Source organism: Rhinoderma darwinii, chromosome 1 (assembly GCF_050947455.1).
Source record: "Rhinoderma darwinii isolate aRhiDar2 chromosome 1, aRhiDar2.hap1, whole genome shotgun sequence".
Classification (NCBI taxonomy): domain Eukaryota; kingdom Metazoa; phylum Chordata; class Amphibia; order Anura; family Rhinodermatidae; genus Rhinoderma; species Rhinoderma darwinii.
Window position 1 is genome coordinate 639,358,364 of NC_134687.1, and position 24,988 is coordinate 639,383,351.

A 24,988-nucleotide genomic window follows, 5' to 3' on the forward strand; every position below is an offset into this window, starting at 1 on the left:
AAATTCCGGTACGCGACGTCAAGAGATAGTCACTGTCCAGGGTGCTGAAACAGTTTAACTCTTTCAGCACCCTGGACAGTGACTGTTTCAGCACCCTGGACAGTGACTTCCGATCCCAATATACTTGAACGTGTAAAAAAAAAAGAAGTTCTGACTTACCGATAACTCCCGGCTTCTTCCTCCAGTCTGACCTCCCGGGATGACAATTCAGTCCAAGTGACAGCTCCAGCCAATCACAGGCCAAGCACAGGCTGCAGCGGTCACATGGACTGCCGCGTCATACAGGGAGGTGGGGCCGGATATAAAGAGAGGCGCGTCTCCAAGGCAACGGCCGGGAGGGAAGTTCTTGGTAAGTACGAACGTTTTGTTTTTTTAAACAGGTTGCTCGATATTATGATCGGAATTCAATGTCGAGGGTGCTGAAAGAGTTAACTGCCGATCAGTTAACTCTTTCAGCACCCTGGACAGTGACTGACGTCGACTAGCCTCATCTCTATGATGGCGGCTGCGCGAAAATCACGCAGCCGCGCATCATACACGGATGACACATGGAGCTGTCAAGTGGTTTTTGCGCGTGCAAAACGCCGCGTTTTTGCGTCCGCAAAAACGCCACGCTCGTGTGAATCCAGCATTCTTGTGGTAATGTACTGAAGCACAGGCCTCAGAAGCAACAGAGCACCTAGTGGATTTTGGGGCCCTCTTTTATTAGAATATATTTTAGGCACCATGTCAGGTTCGAAGTGCTCTTCCGGTGCCAAAACAGTGGAAATCTCCCAAAAGTGAGCCCATTTGGAAAACTACACACCTCAAGGAAATTATCTAGGGGTATAGTGAGCATTTTGACCCCACAGGTTTATTGCAGAACTTATTGAGAGTAGGCTGTAAAAATTGAAATCTACATTTTTTCAAAGAAAATGTAGGTTTAGCAAATTTTTTTCATTTCCACAAGGACTAAAGGGGAAAAAGCACGCAACATTTGTAAAACAATATTCCACATGTGGTTATAAATGGCTGTTTGAACACACAGCAGGGCTTAGAAGGGAAAGAGCGCTACTTAACTTTTGGTGCTCAAATTTAACAGGAATGGTTTGCGGAGGCCACATCGCATTTGCAAAGCCCCTGAGGGGACAAAACAGTGGAAACCCCCCACAAGTGACCCCATTTTATCTAGGAAATTATCTAGAGGTATAGTGAGCATTTTGACCGCACACAGGTTTTTTGCAGAAATTATTGGAATTAGGCCGTGAAAATTAAAATTACATTTTTTCAAAGAAAATGTAGGTTTAGCTAATTTTTTTTCACTTCCACAAGGACTAAAGGGGAAAAAGCACCACAAAATTTTTAAAGCAATTTCTCCCAAGTAAAACAATACCCCACATGTGGTCATAAACAGCTGTTTGGACACACGGCAGGGCTCAGAATGCAAAGAGTACTTCAAAGCCCCTGAGGGGACAAAACAATGAAAACGCCCAAAAAGTGACTCAGTTTGGGAAACTACACCCCTAGAGGAATTCATCTAGGGTGTAGTGAGCATTTTGACCCCACAGGTGCTTCATAGAATTTATTAGAATTGGACAGTGTAAAATAAAAACAATCCCTTTTCTTCAATAAGACGTAGCTGTTTTTAATTTTTTCAACAAATAAAGGAAAACAAGAAACCCAACATATGTAAAGCAATTTCTCCCGAGTACGGCAATACCCTATATGTTCTCATAAACTGCTGTTTGGGCACACAGTAAGGGTAAGTTCACACGGCCTATTTAACGGCGTTTTAACCCCCGAATTACATCCGAAATTACGGCTTGAAAGCGTTGACAAACATCTGTCTATTGAAAGCAATGGGCTGACGTTTGTCTGTTCACACGAGGCGTGTATTTCCGCGTCGCTGTCAAAAGACGGCGCGTAAATAGACGCCCGCGCCAAAAAAGTGTCATGTCACTTCTTCAGACGTAAATGGAGCTGTTTTCCATGGACTCCATGGAAAACCAGCTCCAGTTACGTCCGTAATGGACGCGGCGTTCAAGCACCTGCATATGCCGTTTCGGCTGAAATGACAGGGCTGTTTTCTCCTGAAAACAGCCCCGTAATTTCAGCCGTTATGGACGCTGCCGTGTGAACATACCCTAAGGCTCAGAAGGGAAGGAGCGGCATTTGGCTTTTGGACTGCAGATTTTGCTGGATAGGTTTCTGGGCGCTATGTCGCATTTGCAAAGCCCCTGTGGGACGAAAACCGTGGAAACTCCCCAGAAGTGACCCCATTTTGGAAACTACACCCCCAAGGTATTCACCTAGGAGTGTAGTGGGCATGTTAACCCCGCAGGTGTTTTGCAGAAATTAGTGTGCACTCGATGTTGCAGAGTGAAAATGGGATTTTTTTTCCATATATATGCCAATACGTGGTGGCCAGCCTGTGCCACCATAAAAAGACAGCTCTCTAATTATTATGCTGTGTTTCCCGGTTTTAGAAACTACCTACATGTGGCCCTAATCTTTTGCCTGGATATTTGACAGGGCTCAGGAGTGAAAGAGTACCGTGCGAAATTGAGGCCTAATTTGGCGATTTACGAAGTATTGGTTCACAATTGCAGAGGCTCTGATGTGAAATAATAAGAAAAATCCCATACAAGTGACCCCATTTTGGAAACTGCACGCCTCAAGGCATTTATTAGAGGGTGTAGTGAGCATTTTCACCCTACAGAACTTTTCCATAAATGGATTGCGCTGCGGATAGTGTAAAGTAAAAATTAACATTTTTCCCTAGATATGCTATTTCAGTGGCAAATATGTCGTACCCAGCTTGTGCCACTGGAGACACACATCCCAAAAATTGTTAAAAGGGTTCTCTCGGGTATGGCGATTCCATATATGTGGAAATAAACAGCTGTTTGGGCACGCTATAGGGTTCAGAGGGGAGTGAGCACCATTTGGCTTTTGGAGTGTGGATTTGCTTGGTAGTAGTTTTGTTTGAGTATTGCTGGTGTTTCCGTTTATAATGTGGGGGTACATGTAACCTGTGCAGAGTACATCAGGGGCATAGTCAGGCGGTATAATAATGGTGTCAGGATTCTGTTGTTGTACTGCAAAATTACCACTAGTGGCCGCTGTTTTACACTTTGAAGAATTGTGCTGCACTTTTACTCCTTACCACTGGAGGCTGCTGTTTTGCCCTTAAACTTGCCCTTAACCAAGATGGCAAATGTTGCATCGTGTGGAACCATCTTGTTTCCTGTTTGGGCCTACTTCAGACCACATGGAATACCAAACAGTGCTTGAGTATTGTGACTTGTTCCAGTCTCCTGCGCCTGAGAACTGTCTTTGCCAGACTGTTCCTACTTCCTTGCTATTTACTACTACTCGTGTTCCACCCTCCAAGCCCTTTTCCTGTGGACGTCTCACCGGGTTGTGCACTGTGCTCCGCTCGCTACTTCTGACCATAGGATTCCAGCAGTGTTCGCCAGTATCGTAACAAATGGGGTAAAATAATCCATAGCTGTGTGTTACACTGTGAAGCAATCCTTTATGCACAGGCCAGTGTCGCACTGATAAATGGTGTCCTTACTTATGCCCCTTTTGGTCCACACTCCGCACCTTTGCATTTTGGAGAATTTTGCTGGGAAATGTTGTCCTGGTATAATATGGACACCCTCGCTTCCAGCAGATATGTTTGGGCCCTCCCCTTCCTGGTTTCTTAATTTTAGGGCCTTGATAATTCGCCTTTTCAAAGAAATGTTCCCCTCGGGCCTGCACAACTGCATATTTTTATTTCCTAACTTATGGAAGCCTTAACTAATTTTATTTTTTCATAGATGTAGTGATATAAGGGCTGTTTTTTCGGGACAAGCTGTCATTTTTATTGGTACCAGTTTGGGGTACATGCGATTTTTTGATCACTTTTTATCCTATTTTTTTGGGAGGCAAGGTGACCAAAAAACTACAATTCTGAGATCGTTTTTTTAATTTTTTTTATACAGCGTTCACCATACGTTATAAACTACATGTAAACTTTATTCTGCGGGTCAGTACGATTCCGGCGATACCTAATTGATAGCACTTTTTCATATTTTACAACTTTTTGCACAATAAAATTACTTTTGTAAAGTCGCTAAGTTTTGAGAACCATAACGTTTGAGCTGTATGAGGGCTTGTTTTTTGCGAGACAATCTATAGTTTATATAGGTACAATTTTTGGATACATGCGACTATTTGATCACTTTTTATTCCAATATTGTAGGGCAAAGTGACCAAAAAACAGAAATTCTGGTATCGTTTTTTACGTCGTTCAGAATAAATAACATAATATTTTTATAGTTCAGCCTGTTACAGACACGGGGATAACAAATATGTATGGTTTATTTGATTTTTTTCAAAAATAAAGGACTTGATAAGGGAACATGGCGATTGTGTTTTATTTGATTAGTTGAAACTTTTATTATATGTTTTAAAACATATTTTGTTTTACACTTTTTCAAGTCCCACTATGGGACTTGAAGGTCCAACTGGCAGATTTTTTTTTTCTAATACACTGCACTACCTAATACATTGCACTACCTATATTTGTAGATTTGTCAGTCATTCACTGACAGCAAGCCGATTAGGCTTCGCCTCCTGGCGGGGCCTATTCGGCTTCCATAATGGCGGAGCAGGAGGCCATTGTTAGGTCTCCTGTTGACATAACAGCAGTCGCCGGCCCTGATTGAATGGCAGGGCTGGCGATCTGCAAGCAACCTCTAAGATGCAGCGATCGCTTCCGATCACTGCATCTAAGGGGTTAATGGCAGGGATCGGAGCTAGCTCCATTACCTGCCAATACAGGTGGATGTCAGCTGTAACATACAGCTGACATCCACTGCTGATGAAGCCGGCTCAGCTCCTGAGGCGGCGCCATCTTGCCGTCGGCTACGGAAGCCTTTCAGGCCCCGCCGTCGGGTGGGTCCTGGTAGGCTTCCGTGCTTGGCAGACCAGTAGGCCAGTATTAGGCCTCCGGTTGCCATTGCAGCCACCAGAACCCCTGCAATTTCATTGCAGGGGTTCCGATGAGCTGCAAACAAGTTAAATGCAGTGATCGCTTTTGACCGCTGCACTTTAGGGGTTAATGGTGGGGATCGGAGCAAACTTCCGTCCTCGCCATTACCCCAGGGTGTCAGCTATAACATGCAGCTGACACCTGGGGATGGTTGCCCCGACTCAGCTTCTGAGCTGGTGTCCACCATTTGTCCTACGGATACGGCAAAATGCGGGAAGCACTAGCTTTCCATGACGTATCCATACGACAAATGTCGGGAAGGAGTTACATCTACTTTTACCTTGAGAAGGTAAATATATACAGTAAAAACTAAACCCAAAAAACCATGGATGAATCTGTTTTTTCCAATTCACACATTATATGGTACTTTAAATGGTGCCAATATAAACTTCAACTCCTCCTGCAAAAAATAATCCTTCACACATAACTCCATTGATGTAAAAATAAATACGTTATGGCTCTAGGAAGGCAGCGAGTGAAAAATTAAAAAAAATAAATGGCTGGGACGTTAAACCCATAATAACGCGGCCTAGTTTGGGCCTTAAAGAGGCTCTGTCACCATTTTATAAGTGCCCTATCTCCTACCTAATCTGAAAGGCGCTGTAATGTAGATAACAGATTTTTTTTTTTTAAAAGGTTTATTTTTGACCAAATTATGATGATTTTTCGTTTTATGCTAATTATTCTAAATGCCCAACTGGGATTTTTTTTAACTTTTGACCAAGTGGGCGTTGTAAAGAGAAGGGTATGATGCTGACCAATCAGCATCATACACTTCTCTTCATTCATGTTCAGCTGTACTCAAAGCACAGCGTGATCTCACGAGATCATGCTGTGCTGTCACTTACTCCCACAGTAACTTTACCGGAGTGTTGGGAGAATGATAAGACATCGCCTCCTGGCTGGACCGATCGACCAGAGGAAGTGTGTTGTTACACGAAACAGGCTGTTGCCCGCTGGATTCATCCTCCCTCACCCCTTGTCTATGGACATTTCATGAGCAGAAATAAATAGAATTTTATACAGGATAGTGAGTTGTCGTTTTTTCAAAACTAATAACTGTTGTTTATGTGATGAGGCGTGTAAAATGATATTGTGAGCCAGTCTAATGTTATCTGTTGGTTGTCATGTTGTTATAAAGCCTGTTTGGTCCGGAGAAAATGATGTTGTCATGTATGGTGCGAGTCTGGTTGCAAGTATTCTTGTAAACAGCTTGTAGTCGACATTAAGTACCGAGATAGGATGAAGATTATTACAATGAGATTCATCTTTGCTTGGCTTTAGATTCAAGGATATATTAGCATTATGGAATTCCGAAGGGGGTATGTCTCCATTCATAAGTGTGTTGAAGTAGGTAGTCAAGTGAGGAGTTAGAATCTGGTATTTTTTTTTTAATAATAAATGGCGGTAAAGCCATCAGGGCCCGGGCTTTTGGAAGAAGAAAGGGACTTGATGCCTTCAAAAAAAATTGCTTGAGAAAGGTCTTGTTGGACTGAAACGTCGCATTTGTGGGTGAAATAAATTCCCAGTTATTTTGGATGTGCTGCTTTGTCTTTCAATTTTTGTGGATTCCATTCATGGGATTTGGATTAGGTTCCTTTAAGGCTTGCACCCATTATATTGCATTTCACTTTGAAACTCTGTTGCTGTGATTACCCTTTTTTTCTGGCTATTTGATGCCTTCAGTCACCTCATCGACTGTGATCTGGGCATTAAGTTTCGTCCGGGCTTCTTCTGTTACAGAAGGAAGTGATTGGGCAATCAACCAATCGGGCAGGTTGGAAGGATTCATTGAGGGGGTCGTGCCATATAGAAAGTTACAGAATTGGCTCATGGTATCCAATATGTGAAGGGGATTTGTGGGTTCACTGAGTGTTATGAAGTTTGTATATCTGTTTACATCTAACGTGGTAGTTCAATTTACATGCAAACATGGATGTAACTTTATTGGAGTAAGCATATAGCTTTGCTTTACCCCACCGGAGTGCTCTTTCGGCCTTATTCTCCTCTAACAGCCTAAGAGAAGAACGGGTCTCTTGAATTTGAGATCATAATAATGTGGTATGATTAATAATATATTTACGTTCAAGTCTGGGAAGGGTTAGTAAAAGTGTATTGAGAAGTTGCAATTCTATTTTTTAAGTTTAGAACCTTGAGACATTAGAATTCCACATATTACAGCTTTATGTGCCGACCATATTTGAGTGGGAGATGAGTCCAGTTGTCTATTCATGGTGAAATAGTCCTGAAGGGAGTTAGTAAGTATAGTGACAACTTCAGGGTGCATTACAAGAGTTTCATTCAAACTCCAGGACGGTATACGTGTGGAGCGGCCGATACATACATGTAAGGTATGAATATTATGATCAGACCAAGCACATTGCATAGAAGCCATACTATAATGTCTCGTCGCTAGATGCGAAGATGTTAAAATGTAGTCTATCCTAGAGTAACTATCGTGAACCGTAGAGTAAAACGAATACTCTGTCGAGGGGATGATCTTGTCTCCATAGATATACCAAAGATAATTTTTTTAACGTACACGTCCGCGGACCGTCGTTCTGACTCACCCCTCAACGGCTGCGGCCATGGACCTGTGAGTGCTGGCCCACATCACTTCCCCCGGAGACGCCAGCACTTCTGCTCCGCTCTGCAGTGTCCCGTAGGGTGCGTGCACACGCTTGTGCCCAGCCTTAAAGGGCCAAAAATATTATTCTAATTAGCCCTAATCACCCTGGACTATAAAAGGGCCCATGTCCCTTCACTCCTTGTCTAAACGTAGTTGTATTCCTCTGTTAGTCTTGCAAATGGTCCCTTAGTCATATCCTGTTCCCCCGTGCCCTGCTACCTGTATTCCGTGCTGTATTTGTTCCTGTGCCATATCTAGTGTTGGAGTCGTGTTGTGCCATTTACTATGCCTGCTGACTTACACCACGTCTGGTGTCCTCTGCCACGTTTTGCATCACCTGCCGCCAAGGTCCCATCTGTGCCTAAGCCGTTGCTACTGTCTGGACTATTAAAGGTGCCCTTGTCCTTTATATTGACTTGGTACTCTGTTGTTTTGGCCAGCTGCTACGGTGGTGCGGCCAAGTGGGTCCACATACGCACAGATCGTGACAATTGTTTCATATTGTAAGGAAAGCATTTCCGGGTTGAAGTTGAAGGGGTGTTAGAATTGCTTCTATCCCATTGTGCATTCATTACTATGTTAAAGTCACCCCCAAGGATTATATAAGAGTCTGAGTATTTTTCTAGTTGGCGATAGAAACTATTAAAGGTAGCTGCAGATGTATTGCTTGCATAGACCAGTGATATGCTGTCCTGCTAACTGGCCCATGAGGATAATGTATCTGACATCTGGGTCTATGATAGAGTCTGTTACCGTATATGGTAAAGTATTTCTGAAAAGAATCGCCACACCTTTTTGTTTTCGTGTCCAAGGTAGATAAACTTTCTGAAACGATTTATCAAAAAATCTGGGATAACTGGAATGGGAAAAAGGTGTTTGCTGCAACATAACAACATCGCCACGAAGCCTCTTGTAGTTAAAGCCACCCGTCTTGTTGCCGGGGCTGTTGAAGCCTTTTACATTATGTGTAATCACAGTATAACTTATAAGAGATTAGCAAAATGAAGCTATAAATAAAATATGAAATTAGTGTGAGAAGCTGCATTTAGTGAACAAAAATTGCATAAGTAAATGTTGCAACAAAGTAACAATTGCGGAGTGTCATCAGCATAACCCCAGAAAGGTTTCTAAATCTCTAACTTTCCCTGCCAAGCGAACCCAGTGCCTGTTAAATAAGGCTTCTAATAATTTTTTTTATTGTCGATTTTTATTTTTTTCTGTAAATAATTATTGGGGCAGACGTCTTGCCTGAGCTTCTGTCAACAGCATTTAAAAATATACTTTACTTTCCTGGTGTCATTAGAACATCCTGGGGCGCAACTACGAGACTGCTCCGTGTTTGAACTCCTATGTACAGGTACAGGCCCGATTCGTCACTCGTTTTCCAGACTCTATACTCTCTTGATCTCACCCTCCAATTTGCCTCTACCCCCTTACCTGCTTAGCTAGGAGAGGGACTTGGGCGAGACATTCACCCCTGAACAAAAGGACCGTCTGTTCACCATGACGCATAAGTCCTCTATGGCCAGTAGATTTCAGGAGGCAGGGTTCAAGATTCTGTCTCGTTGGTATAGGGTGCCTTCCAGATTGCATGCAATGATCCCGGCGGCCTCGCCATTATGCTGCAGATGTGGTGACCATGTGGGTACAATCATGCATATTTTATGGGACTGCCCACTCCTGACTGGGTTCTGGTCTGAGGTGTGGTGCATTTCCTCAAAATTTACGGATTTCCCCCTCCCGCGATCCCCGGGCCTCTTCCTGCTCCATTTGTGTGAGGTCCCCCTGTCTTCGTATAGACGCTCGGTAGTTCGCCACCTGGTGAACGCGGCTAGGGCGTGTGTTCCTGCACTGTGGAGACAGTCCTGTCACCCGACAGTGGGCATGTGGTTTGGCAAGATTTAGGAGATCATGAGAATGGAGGACCTCACGGCATCAATGAAGGGGACTCATGCCTCCTTCCTAAAAACATGGCGTGAATGGATCAGATTTCAAACAACTGTGTAATACAAGACCATCATCAATTCGGTGTCAGGTCAGCCCCCCCCCCCTCCTCCCCGGTTTTCCCCTCCCTCTTACTGTCTCTGCTTTTCTTTCCTCCTCTTACTGTTCTCATGCTTGCTTCTGGAATATCATGCATGGCTGCGGGTTCAGGGTGCATATCGGAGATTCCTTGAATATTTGTATCCAGCGACATGGTACTTTCAGGTGACACCTTACACTTATGTGATGCTGATAGCTGGCCTGTTGAATGTTTTGCACTGCCATTTTCGAACTGTGTTATGTATATTTTGAATGCTTTGTGGTACAAAATAACAAAATGAAAATAAAAGAATTTATAAAAAAAAATAATATATATATACTTTACAGCAGCCACATGGACCGTAGGAAACTGTGAACCGAAGTGGACCCATTGGACACCCTTCTATGGGAGCATTGTCTAGGCATGCTCTGTGACTTGTGCAGAAAAGGATAGGAGGGGAGCTATGCCCATCACCTATTGTCAATGGTGGATCCTGTGTTATCTATATATAGGTGCTACCTTTCACACACTATATGGACAGAAGTATTGGGACACCTACACATTCCATTCTAAATCTATAGGCATTATGGAACTGGTCCCCATTTCATAGCTAAAACAGCTTCCAATCCTCTAGGAAGACTTTCTACAAGATTTTTGGGGTGTCTGTGGGAATTTTCACCCATTCACTTAGAAGAGCATTTGTTAGGTCAGAAACGGATGTTGGAGGAGTGGGCCTGGCTCACAATCTCCGTTCTAATTAATCCCAAAGGTGTTTAATGGGGTTAAGGTCTGGGCTCTGTGTGGGTTAGTCATAAGATAAGATAAGAAGGGGATAGTTCAATAAATTGGTTCCCCCGCTCCAAGCATTAATGTCAGCCAGGACACTCCAAAAATACGTATTCCATATTGTCCCACTTTCCCTGGGCACGTGGTGTCCAAGGAGCCAAGCAGTTTACCCCCATAAGCTCCATCTGCGACGACATATGTGGCAGCATATACTGACAGCTAGTACGGTTGGAGTCTAGTCCTTCTCCTCTATGGTCCACACAGCGACGGTGTCAGGTGATAAACCACCGGTTATTCCAGCCTTGCATCCAAGACCACCGGCTCCAAGAGTTCCTGTGTCTCCTCCTTCTCCTCGACAGCCCTTACCGGTCAATCGACGCAGTCACTCCAGAGTTACACTGCCCGCCTCCATCTGCATCGATTCTCTTCCTTCTGGCCTGCCCACACCTGATCCACATCCACCATGCCAGCCAAGAACGTTCCCACGAACGCCGCCTTCTCTTGGTAGTAGGAACGGGGACACGAGCAGGGGAAGAGTCCCAGACAGCACGCTGGGGCACAGAAAGGAAACCGGGCCGGGACAGTGGTGTATCCTCACCCCAGACATAAAATAAAAAACATGGCCAGTAACAACATAGAAACAAAGAGCTACTTGACAAGCCTTTCACTCTAACGGCGCTCCCAAATACAGGAGTGGAGTCAAATCCTTCCACACCAACAATGCCTTCATGGACCTTGTATCAACAAAGTTAGAAGAATAAAAGTTATCCAAACTGTCTTGGTATGCTGAAGTGTTAATATTTCCCTTCACTGGAACTGAGGGGTTTAGGCCAACCCCTGAAAAACAACCCCATAACATTATCCCTCCTCTACCAAACCTTACAGTTGGCACAATGCATTTAGGTAGGAAATGTTCTCCTGGCATTTGCCAAACCCAGACAGATAGAGAAGTGTGATTCGTCACTACACAAAACACGTTTCCACTACTCCAGAGACAGCGTGCTCACACCAGTCCATCCGATGCTTGGTGATGTAAGGCTTTCATGCAGCTATGGAAACCAATAACATTAAACTCACGGGGCACACTTCTTGTGCGTATGTTAATGCCAGAGCTTTATAACTGCAGTTATTAGGTCAGTAGAGCGTTGGCAAACTTTATGCACGATGCTTCTCAGCACTCGTTGACCCCAGTATGTAACTTTACATTGGTCTGTGGTTCGTAAACGCTTCCACTTTGCAATAACAACACTAACTGGTAATCATGGAATATCTAGGAGAGAAGAAATTTCATGAACTTACTTCTTGCAACAGTTAACATAATATTATAGCACCACGCTGTAATTCAATAAGTTTGTTTTTTTTCCCTTGAAACAACCCATTCTTTCACAAATGCTTGTAAAGGCGACTACATGGCTAGGTGCTTGATTTTATACACCTGTAGCAAAGGGACTGAATACAACACCTGAATTAATTTCTTTAGGCTGGGTTAACACGGTGTGCATTTTTGACGGCACCGTGTGAACCTAGCTTAAGGTGTACCCCAATCATTTTGCCCATATAATGTAGGTGTTACCTGCCATTTTAATTCTGCCTGTGATGATGAGATGACTGCAGAGATGTGATATCTACAGAACAAGAAGGGTCAGTCTATTATAAATAGTGGATCTGGTGTTATCTATATATAGGTCTTACCTGTCAGAGTAATCCTGCCTGTGATGATGAGATGAGTGCAGAAAAGTGATCCCTAAAGAACAGACATTTCAGTCTATTGTGAGGCTTAGGTGCCAGTGGATTTGTCGCAAATTTCACCTACAGTGGGAAAATTTCTGTCCTGTGTGATCCGGTTTAAATGTTTGATGGCTGCCATGTTAAGTATATGTCTCTGACCTAAAGAAGGGGTTCAAAGCACCTGGAAAAGTGTAGTATTGTTAAGACATCCAATAAAGATTTAAAACGTAGAAACATTTCAGTGCTTCTTTATCCAGTTGAGGATTGCGCCAGACAAGTGATGGTTTTTTACATTTGGTATCTTGTCCAGTTGTCTGCTGATTGCCAAAAGTCCCAGCGAGGTGGGTATTGCACACAAGGGGTACCGACAACAGCCTCGTTACATACATGCTCTAATATAGCATTGTGCCTACATTGTTGCACACCTAAGGGTAAGCCCCAACACCCACTGATTTTATTGTGCATGTGTTGAATGTACTCCTCCTATGTAGCGCCGTTCTGCTTATTTTCTAGACCTTATTACTTTTTTTTTTTTTTTTTTCCATGGAACCGGACGAGAAGATTTCAGCCCTTCCTCCAATCCTTTGTGGCTTCAAGATATCTTCACAATTCTCCTTACATTTACAATGGAATTTCTATTCCTTTTTTGTTCATGGCTTTAGACAAAAGAAATGTAACAATCTCTAGCTTCCTGGGCAAATATGAAACAATCTTTGGGTCTTATTTCCCACACTAATTTCTACAGGGAAATTGGCCCCAGGACGTCTGGTTAAGAATTGAGAGCAATCTGGAAAACTCTAAAATTGGCCTTTCTACAATTAAGACATCACCATATCAAGATTTTGTCTGACAATACTATTTATGTAATCTGGACCGAAGAAAATCTGTCCCGCTCATCCATCCATCTAAAAGGATCAGAAAACATGGTTGTGGACTTCCTAAGCCGGAAACATCTAGATCTGCGGTCTTAAACCAAGAGGTTTTTCTTTAGGAACATGGATCATCGGGGGATCCCTATTTCCACATAGGTGCGAGTACCAGAGGCAGGACCTGGATCTACCAGACATTTATGGCATATCCAGTGTTGGTAATAGTCTTTTTTTCTGCTCTATTCTCACATTGCAGCTTCCCGCTTCTCTATAATTACAGGGTGTCCTGACACCATGTCTTGTCTCCAAGGCAGCCAATCTTCACAACGTGATGCGACATCATTGCCTTGTAAACAGAGACAGACAGATAACCCCTTTTAGGTAAATTGAAATAACCAAATTCAATGAGCGCCGAGAATAACAAAAGAAAAGCAAAAAGCGCAGCGCCACATAGTGCAGGTCAATTGGGTTTGGGTGAAATACTGATCGTAGTCTATTATGCTCACCCAGGTAGTGCTTGGATAAGGTGATGAGAAAATCCACAAATGCTGCTGCCGGGATCCAAACCGGTAAACCAAATGGTCACCGCTTGTTAGAATATGCAGAGGTAGTGGGAAAAGGGAGAATCCTGTAAGGTGCTGCTGCGTGGCTGTTAGTAGAATTCAACAGTGGTAGACGTAGTGATATGAAGAAATATATGTTTATTATAAAACGCGTAGCCATTATTGTTTTATAATAAACATATATTTCTTCATATCACTCCGTCTACCACTGCTGAATTCTACTAACAGCCACGCAGCAGTGCCTTACAGGATCCTCGCTTTTCCCACTACCTCTGCATAGAGAATAACAAAAAACATTGTGAGAAACAAGCACTTTATTACACATTCAGCGTAGGATGATGGGTTATCGTTGTTAGTATACAAACAAGAGTTCATGTAAAAACCTGCTCTGTGGATGGTAATACAACTATAAAGTTTTTTCATGTGTAAGGTAAAACACTAATGTCATTTTAGGCTTACTCACAATCATCATCATTATCTTACCCTTCTAAATTACAAGTTTATAGAGCCTGTGGTATCTAATTCTCCGCTGTAATGTTTTTCTTTTACATATGTTGACATATGTATCAATATTTAACCCCTTCCAACCTGCTTGCAGTCTGGGCCCTAATGACCTAGCCATTTTTTACGTTTTTCCATCGTCCCATTCGAAGAGCTATAACTTTTTAATTTTTACGTAGACATGGCTGTATAAGGTCTTGTTTTTTTGCGGGACAAGTTGTACATTTTAATAGCACCATTTTGGGGTACATATAATTTATTCATTAACTTTTATTAACTTTTTTTTTGGGGGGGGGGGGGAATAGAAGAAAACCTGAAATTTAGCCACTTTTTTTTGCGTCCTAAATCTACGCCGTTGACCGTGTCGTATAAATAACACAATAACTTTATTCAACGGGTTGTTACAATTGCAAAGATACCAAATTTGTATGTTTTACTACTTACACAGTAAAAATACTTTTTTTTTCAAAATTATTTTTTTTGTGTCTCCATATTTGAAGAGCCATAACTTTTTTATTGTTCCGCCGATGCAGTTGTATGAGGGCTTTTTTTTGCGGGACGACTTGTAGTTTTTATTGGTACCATTTTAGAGTAGATGCGACTTTTTGATCACTTTTTATCACATTTTGTTTAAGTCAGGATTAGAGATGAGCGAACCGGGACAACCGAACCCGGTTTCGGTCCGAACTTCCGGTAAAGTTCGGTTCGCAGCGAATCCGAACTTCACCGGGTTCGGCCGAACCCGTTTTGACCGAACCCGGTCAAAAACATTATACAAATCGGCAGCCACTTATCTCTATCAATCACTGATAGAGAAAAGAGGCTGCTGATTAAAAATAAAAAGCATTTCATACGTACCCGGTCGTTGTCTTGGTGACGAGTCCCTCTTCTTCCTCCAGTCCGACCTTTTCTGACGCGGCAGCCTGTGATTGGCTGCAGAGGCCGCGGCAGCCTGTGATTGGCTGCAGCGCTCACATGGGCTGCATCGTCATCAAGGAATGTCGTGCCGGATGTCGAGAGGGACGCGTCACCAAGGCAACGGCCAGGAGACCGGACTGGAGGAAGCAGAAAGTTCTCGGTAAGTATGAAAGTCTTTTTTTTTACAGGTGCTGTGATCGGTAGTCACTGTCCAGGGTACTGAAACAGTTACTGCCGATCAGTTAACTCTTTCAACACCCTGGACAGTGACTATTTAGGGTATGTGCACACACACTAATTACGTCCGTAAATGACGGACGTATTTCGGCCGCAAGTACCGGACCGAACACAGTGCAGGGAGCCGGGCTCCTAGCATCATAGTTATGTACGATGCTAGGAGTCCCTGCCTCTCTGCAGGACAACTGTCCCGTACTGTAATCATGTTTTCAGTACGGGACAGTAGTTCCACGGAGAGGCAGGGACTCCTAGCATCGTACATAAATATGATGCTAGGAGCCCGGCTCCCTGCAGGGTGTTCGGTCCGGTACTTGCGGCCGAAATACGTCCGTCAGTTACGGACGTAATTAGTGTGTGTGCACATACCCTTACTGACGTCGCCTAGCAACGCTGCCGTAATGACGGGTGCACACATGTAGCCACCCGTCATTACGGGGCCTCATGCACACGACCATAAAAACACCTGTTATCACGGGTCGTAATTACGACCCGAAATAGCGGGCCCATAGACTTCTGTTAGCCACGGGTACCTTCCCGTTTTCTCACGGGAAGGTGCCCGTGCCGTTAAAAAGATAGAACATGTTCTATTTTTTTATTTTACGGGCCGTGCTCGTAATTACGACTCGTAACTACGAGCACGGCCGGCCGGCCACGGGCAGCCGGCCGCTTTTGCGAACCGTGCTGTCATTATAATTATAGCAGCACGGCCCGTAAAATAGAAAAATAGAACATGTTCTATTTTTTTAACGGCACGGGCACCTTCCCGTGAGAATACGGAAAGGTACCCGTGGGTAACAGAAGTCTATGAGCCCGTTATTGCGGGTCGTAATTACGACCCGCAATAACGGGTGTTTTTACGGTTGTGTGCATAATGGGAGCACGGCTCGGAAAAACGAACGGCTGCCCGTGCTCATCTCCTGAAATAATCTGTGCTGCCTTAAACTCTGTGGACAGGTCAGGATCCTGTTTCTTTTAAATGCTGCTAGGGAACCCGTTCGATCCACTATATAAGGCTACGCTACAGTGCAGCATTTAAAAGAAACAGGATCCTGACCTGTCCACAGAGTTTAAGGCAGCACAGAGTATTTCAGGAGATGAGCGTGCAGATTCAGTGCTGCTGTGAACTCTGCTCTTACCATTACGTAGCTCTCAGTCTGTTACCTCTCCTCCACTCCTGTCCTCAAGAACACCTTCACATGATTGGCAAGTCACCACGTAATGGTAAGAGCAGAGTTCACAGCAGCACAGAGTATTTCAGGAGATGAGCGTGCGGATCTTGTGCGTGGTGGTGACTTGCCAATCATGTGAACGTGTTATAGAGGACAGGAGTGGAGGAGATGTAACAGACTGAGCTACGTAATGGTAAGAACAGAGTTCACAGCAGCACAGAGTATTTCAGGAGAGGAGCGTGCAGATTCAGTGCTGCTGTGAACTCTGCTCTTACCATTACGTAGCTCAGTCTGTTACCTCTCCTCGACTCCTGTCCTCAATAACACCTTCACATGATTGGCAAGTCACCACCACGCACAAGATCCGCACGCTCATCTCCTGAAATACTCTGTGCTGCTGTGAACTCTGCTCTTACCATTACGTGGTGACTTGCCAATCATGTGAAGGTGTTCTTGAGGACAGGAGTGGAGGAGAGGTAACAGACTGAGAGCTACGTAATGGTAAGAGCAGAGTTCGCAGCAGCACTGAATCTGCACGCTCATCTCCTGAAATACTCTGTGCTGCCTTAAACTCTATGGACAGGTCAGGATCCTGTTTCTTTTAAATGCTGCACTGTAGCGCAGCCTTATATAGTGGATCGAGCGGGTTCCCCAGCAGCATTTAAAAGAAACCGTGTTTGTGTATGTGTGTGTTTGTGTATATATGTGTGTTTGGGTATGTGACTTTGTCTGTTTTTGTTTTTATATGTGTGTTTGTGTATATGTGTGTGTGTATATATGGATGTGTTTTGTGTATATGTTTGTGTATATATGGGTGTATTTGTGTATATGTTTGTGTGTAGATGTTTGTGTGTGTTTTTGTATGTGTGTATATGGGTGTGTGTTTGTGTGTATATATGGGTGTGTTTGTGTATATGTGTGTTTGGGTATGTGTGTTTTTGTTTGTATATGTGTTCGTGTATGTGTGTATAACTGTGTTTGGATATGTGTGTTTTTGTTTGTATATGTGTGAGTTCATTAATATGTGTGTGTGTGTTTGTCTGTTTATGTGTGTGTGTGTGTATATCTTGTTGTGTTTGTGTATATATGTGTGTGTCTGTGTATGGTTGTTTGTTTGTGTGTGCGTGTATATATGTGTGTAGGTGAGTAGAAGTATTGGTATTGTTCACATTGATAACTGTTTTTTTATGTTGTTGCAGATTTTGATGTACCGATTGGACTACATCTTCGATTCGTTGGACTACTGCGTAGATCTGCGTTTTTTCAAATTTTAATAAAATGGTTAACGAGGGTTTTGTTGGGGATTTCTTATTTCAATAAAAAAGAATTGTCTTTGTGTTTTTTTTTCAAACTTTATTAGTGCCTAGATAATGGCAGTTGGCTGATTGACAGCGTCCATTATTAAGGCGGTACTTAGTGTTAGCCGGTGCAGAGGCTAGCACTAACCACCCATTATTACCCCGGTACCCACCACCACCAGGGGTGCCGGGAAGAGCTTGGTACGATCCAGTACCCGACCATCTGTTGTGATGGTCGGGTACTGGGGCGGCCGTAGGCTGGTATTATGAGGCTGGGAAGGGCCAAAATCAGTGGACCTTCCCACCCTTGTAATGCTAGGCTGCTGATGCTGTGTTGTATCGGGCTGGTTATAAAAATGGGGGGGACCCCCGTCGTTTTTTTTTTTGAATTTAACAAATTTAGCAATAGACGGGTCCCCCACATTTTTAATAACCAGCCATATACAAGGCCGCAGCAGTCTGGCATTACATGGGTGGGAAGGGCCACTGGTTTTGTCCATTCCCAGGCTAATAACACTGTGTTGTATGTGGCTGGTTATGATAAATTGGGTGGAACCCCATGTCTTTTTAAAAAAAAAAATGTAAATAAATAAATAATTAAAAAAAATGACGTGGGGTCCCCCCCACTTTTATAACCAGCCAGATACAACACAGCAGCAGCAGCAGCCTAGCATTACAAGGGTGGGAAGGTCCACTGTTTTTGGCCCTTCCCAGCCTCATAATACCAGCCTGCGGCCGCCCCAGAGCCCGACCATCACAACAGATGGTCGGGTACTGGATCGTACCTGGCTCTTCCCGGCACCCCTGGTGGTGGTGGGTACCGGGGTAATAATGGTGGTTAGTGTTAGCCTCTGCACCGGCTAACACTAAGCCTCGCATTAGTAATGGATGTTGTCACTCAGACAGCGGCCATTACTAAAGTGGTAGTAATAAAATTTGAAAAGAAAAAGACAAAGATATAGATAAAATATTTTATTGAAATAAAGCACCCCCAATACAACCCTCATTAACCATTTTATTGTAGAAAAAAAAAAACGTCATCTAAGTAGTCCTCGAAACCGACGTAGTCCAAACACCAAACCTGTAAAAAAAAAAATAAATGAAATAAAACATGTCGTAGGCTTAGATTCAGTTTAATGTGTGATACGGACTGTTATACCATGTATAGAAGCCTGCCGCGAAGTTGACTTAGATACAGGGTGCCAGCAGACAGTATCATACATGGCCATACATACATATATACAAATATACATACATACATACAAACATACATACATACATACAAGCATACACATATATACATGCAAATATACATACATGCAAACATACACACATATATACATGCAAACTATCATACATACATGCATACACACACACATGAAAACATACATACATACAAACAAACATGCAAAGATACATACATACATATATACAAGCATGCACAAATATACATGCAAACATAAATACATGCAAACATAATTACATACATGCACATATATATATAAACATACATGCAAACATACATGCAAAAATAAAAACATGCAAACATACATACATGCTCATATATACATACATACATGACAACATACATACAAACATACATACACAAATGCAAACATATATACATGCAAATATACATACAAACATGCACATGTATACATACATGCCAACATACATGCACATATATACATACATACATGACAACATACATACATGCAAATATACATACATACACACATGCACATATATACATACATGCCAACATACATGCACATATATACATACATGACAACATACATACATATATATATATATATACACACACATGCAAATATACATACAAACATGCATACATACATGCAAACATACATTCATGCAAGCACACATACATGCAAACATACATACAAATATACATACACACATGCACATATATACATACATGACAACATACATATATACATACATGACAACATACATGCAAACATACACACATGCAAACATACATACATACATGCAAATATATACATGCAAATATACATACAAACATGCACATATATACATACATGCCAACATACATGCACAGATATACATACATACATACATGACAACATACATACATGCCAACATACATACATACATACATACATACATGCCAAAAAATAATAATAATACGTTGATACTTACTTTCCTCCTGTCCGGCCTCCAGTGATGACGTTTCATCCATGTCGCCGCTGCAGCCTGTGATTGGCTGCAGAGGCGGTCACGTGGGATGAAGCGTCATCCTGACGTGCGTGACCGCCACTACAGCCTGTGATTGGCTGCAGCGGCGAAAGGGATGAAACGTCATCGCTGGAGGCCGGACAGGAGGAAAGTAAGTACGAACGTATAATTTTTATTTTTTTATTACATTTAAAATAGTATTTTCCGCGCGCCGAGCATGTACTGTGAAGGTTGCTGAAAGAGTTAGTGCAGCCCATTAACTCTATCAGCACCCCGGACAGTAGCATGCTCGGCGCACGTATGTGACAGGTTCGGTCAGAACTAGTTCGGTCCGAACCGAACTTTTTTGTGAAATTCGGCGAACTAGCCGAACCGAACTTTTGATAAGTTCGCTCATCTCTAGTCAGGATTAACAGAAAACAGCAATTTTTCCATTGTATTTTATTTTTTACGGCGTTCACCATGCGGGTTAAATAATGTAACAGCTTTATAGTCGGGGTCGTTATGGACGCGGCCATACCAAATATGTGTAACTTTTTTGCTTTATTGGTGTTTTTTTTTAATAGTAAAGCATTCTGTAAAGGTGAAAAAGTGGGTTTCTCATTTTTTTTTACACTTTTTTTATTAACTTTATTCAACTAGGGGACTTTAAAGAGGCTCTGTCACCAGATTATAAAATCCCCATCTCCTATTGAATGTGATCGGCGCTGCAATGTAGATAACAGCAAAGTGTTTTGTTTTTTTTAAAACGATAATTTTTGCCCAAGTTATGAGCAATTTTAGATTTATGCAAATGAGCTTTTCAATGGACAACTGGGCGTGTTTTCTCGTTTTACCAACTGGGCGTGTATTGTGTTTTTACCAACTGGGTGTTGTGAATGGAAGTTTATGACGCTGATTAATCAGCATCATACACTTCTCATCGTTCCCACCCAGCTTCTTTCACTGCAGACACACAGCGTAACGTCACCCACAGGTCCTTCAACCTTGGCGTCGGACAGAGAAGATACGTCGGCTCCAGGCGTCCGAGAGGGTAATATGCTCGTCTCTAGGGAGTTTACTATGCTTACCTGCACACGGTGATGCTGCTGCAGATTCAACCGTACCCTGGAGCCGATGTGTCTTCTCTCGTCCGACGCCAAGGTTGAACGAAATTTCCGCTGCGGAATACAGTGCTGGGAGGGAAAAAAAAATACATCTGTACTTAACCCCCTCCCTCTTTGCGCATAGTCCGTCCTCCTGGGATGACGTTGTAGGCCATGTGACGCTGTAGCGGTCACATGGGATAAAACGTCATCCCAGGAGGCCAGACTGCAGGAAAATGGAGTGAGTTCTGGGTAAGTGTGATGTATTTACTTTTTCCGGAGTTGCGATTTTTGAGGCATTATCGCAATTCCGCTGCAAAAGTTGCAACACATGGCTTTCTGTTGCGTGAATTCAATGGGGAAAACACGCAATAGAAAATCAATGAAAACGCAGCTTGTTGGATTTAAATTCCGCACCGCAGGTCAATGGACTTTTACGCTGTATTTTTTTTCCGCAACGTGGCCATGAGATTTTCTTAATCTCATCCACTTTGCTGCTACTGTAAATGCTGCAGAATTGTCACACAGAATTGTTTTGCGGCAATTCTGCAGCGTTTACGCTATCTGGGAACCCGGCTTAAGGCTGGAATCACACATACAGCTTTTTTAGCCAAGTCCAAGAGAGTATTAAAAAGAAATGGAAAATATAAATGAAAGACATACATCTATTTCTGACTGGATCCATTTCTGGCTTTGAGGTGCAGTTCTTCGTGTTTTTTTTTTTTTTAGTCAAACTCCAGTTCACAAATAGCAGTTTTGTTTCAGAAATATCTGCAGCTGTACCATTTATTTGAATGGGGCTTTCAGAATCCATGTGCGTGCTGCAGAAACAACCCCACACAGATGTATGGAACGGTTTTAAGTTTCAGAAATTTCTGCTGCAAATGTTCCGGAAGCAAATCAACCCTGAGGTTAAGAACACATGGAACAGCAGCCACAACCATACCCACATAGGGGACACACGATTTAGCAGGTAAATCCTGTGGAATTACCAGAAAAATCATGTGGCCATTTGCCACCGCATAGGAGCATAATTTTGGGCGCCACACCTGATTCCAATTCTAGGTCTTTAAGGTAGTGATAAATACATTTATGACATTTACTTTTTTGAAAGGAAAAAAAAAAAAGATCTGTGAATTATTTTATCTAATTGCAATTTTAATTTGTTAAGTGTTTTTTTTAAACAAAATTAACAATCACTCTTATTGGCTGTTAATGTCTATGGATAACCTGATGTGTTTAATTTTTTTTCCGCTCTAATAGCATTTCCGACATCCTAAACGAGAATATAGTTTCTGCTCTGTAAATTCTGAGTTCCAAAATGTGATTTCTTTCTAAAACATCTTCCACGTGTAGAACATCAAAATGGCTTTTCCACTGTGTGACTTCTCTGATGAGCCCTAAGTTTGCCTATACTATTAAAACATGTCCCACATTCTGCACATGAATATGGCATCTCCCCTGTGTGACTTCTCTCATGTTTAACAAGATGTGATTTTTGTGTAAAACATTTTCCACATTCTGAACATGAATATGGCTTCTCTCCTGTGTGAATTCTCTCATGTTTAACAAGATGTGATTTATCTGTAAAACTTTTCTCACATTCTGAACATGAATATGGCTTCTTTCCTGTGTGAATCTTCTCGTGTCTAAAAAGACTTGAATTATCTGTAAAACATTTCCCACATTCTGAACATGAATATGGCTGCTCTCCTGTGTGAATTCTCTTATGTGTAACAAGATGTGATTTATGCGTAAAACATTTTCCACATTCTGAACACGAATATGGCTTCTCTCCTGTGTGAATTCTCTCATGTACAACAAGATGTGATTTATCTGTAAAACATTTCCCACATTCTGAACATGAATATGGCTTCTCTCCTGTGTGAATTCTCATATGTTTTACAAGATGTGATTTATGTGTAAAACATTTCCCACATTCTGAACATGAATATGGCTTCTCTCCTGTGTGATTTCTCTCATGTTTAGCAAGGCTTGATTTTCGTGTAAAACATTTCCCACATTCTGAACATGAATACGGCTTCTCCCCGGTGTGAATTATCTTATGTGTAACAAGATGTGATTTATTTGTAAAACATTTCCCACATTGTGAACATGGATATGGCTTCTCTCCTGTGTGACTTCTCTCATGTGTAAAAAGATTTGATTTATCTATAAAACATTTCCCACACTCCGAACATGAATACGACTTCTCTCCCGTGTGAATTTTCTCATGTACAAGAAGATTTGATTTTTGTGTAAAACATTTCCCACATTCTAAACATGAATATGGCTTCTCTCCCGTGTGAATTTTCTCATGTACAACAAGATTTGATTTTTGTATAAAACATTTTCCACATTCTGAACATGAATATGGCCTCTCTCCTGTGTGAATTCTCTCATGTTTAACAAGATGTGATTTACGTGTAAAACATTTCCCACATTCTGAACAAGAATGTGGCTTCTCTCCTGTGTGTATTCTTTTGTTGGTAAAACGACCTGAGCAATTTGTGAACTGTTTACCACATTGAAACCTTTTAGCCCCTTTTTGACCTGTACTTGTGGTAACTATGTGTGATTGGTCAGGAGAAGATTCCTCATTATTAGTGGAATTATATAACAAATCTGTACTGTGAAGTCCAGGATTTACATGAATGGTAATCAGTTTTTCTCCTGAAGAGTGCTGGATGATATCTTCATCTTCTACTTTATAATTGATCGATAACGTGAAGTTTCCCTCAGGATTCATACTGGGATTTTCTGTTAGGATTAAAAATGTTTTGTATGATTTTGTTACAAAACACAAAAGTTGACAAATTTATAACATTTATATTAGGCTGGAAAAACACAGGCAGTGTTTTGAGCTAAAGCCAGCAGTGGATCAAGCAGGAGGTAGACATTTAAGCAATGCCTTTTAAAGTGTAGCTAAACGTTCGGCAAACTTCTGACACGTCATAGAGACATGTCAGAAGTTTGGATTGGTGGGGGTCCGAGAACTTAGACCCCCACCAATCGCTAGAACGAAGCAGCTGAAGCACTCGTGTGAGCGTTCAGCTGCTTCGTTTCTGTTAGGCTTTTTCCAGAAAGCCAATGTATCGGAGAACGGGCTCATAGACTTTCTATTGAGTCCGTACACGATACATTTATTTCCGGAAAAAGCCGAACAGACACGAAGCAGCTGAGCGCTCACACGAATGCTTCAGCTGTTTCGTTCTAGCGATTGGTGGAGGTCTCAGTGCTCAGACCCCCACCAATCCAAACTTCTGACATGTCACTGTGACACGTCAGAAGTTTGCAGAATGTTTAGCTACACTTTAAATCCACTACTTTCTTTAGCTCAAAAACAGTGTGTGTGATTCCAGCCTTAACATGCTTTGTATAAAAACACTTTAAAATATATTGATGACAAAATCCAGGATTCTGGCCTACACCCAGTCCTCCACTTTTATTACATAAAGCTTGACTTGATAATAAATAGATTTTTTAAAAGCAGAAAGCTTGTCTGTCAATGAAGTCTGCTATCACATTCAGCTCTTTAACCCCTTAGTGACCACCAATACGCCTTTTCATTGCTGTCACTAAGGGGCTTTAGGCTAGGGAGCAGTCTTTTCACATTAGCTTTAGCGTAAAGTAGCGTCGAATGATTTCATTCAAGCTTCGTTCTCTCATCTACCGAAGGTAGTTAAGTGTTTGGAGCAAAGACCAGAGACCACAACGAGTGGTCTCTCGTCAGGGGATCGCCGTGATTCATTAAATCATGGTGGTCACTGCAAGTTGCCGGCTCCTCACCCTTTCTCCTCTCATGGAATATCTTCTGAGAGACGTGAGAAAGGGTAATAAATGTTAAACAAAGGCCCCCCCCCCCCCGACAGTAAATTCCCCCTCCCAATACTGATCTTCCCCGCCACAGTTAAAATAAAATATGTAGCAGCAGCTGGC

At 42.3% G+C, this 24,988-nt stretch overlaps 1 protein-coding gene across 1 annotated transcript in view; it reads right to left on the reverse strand.

Annotated features, from left to right (window-relative positions):
• Window positions 1-20,242: 20,242 nt before the first annotated feature.
• Window positions 20,243-24,988, reverse strand: part of LOC142656098 (uncharacterized) — an 88,638-nt gene continuing 83,892 nt past the window's right edge. The window contains exon 15 of the mRNA XM_075831009.1: window positions 20,243-23,809. Coding sequence (XP_075687124.1) covers window positions 22,410-23,809 — 1,400 coding nt within the window. The 3' untranslated portion in view covers window positions 20,243-22,409. The remainder of the gene's footprint in view (window positions 23,810-24,988) is intronic.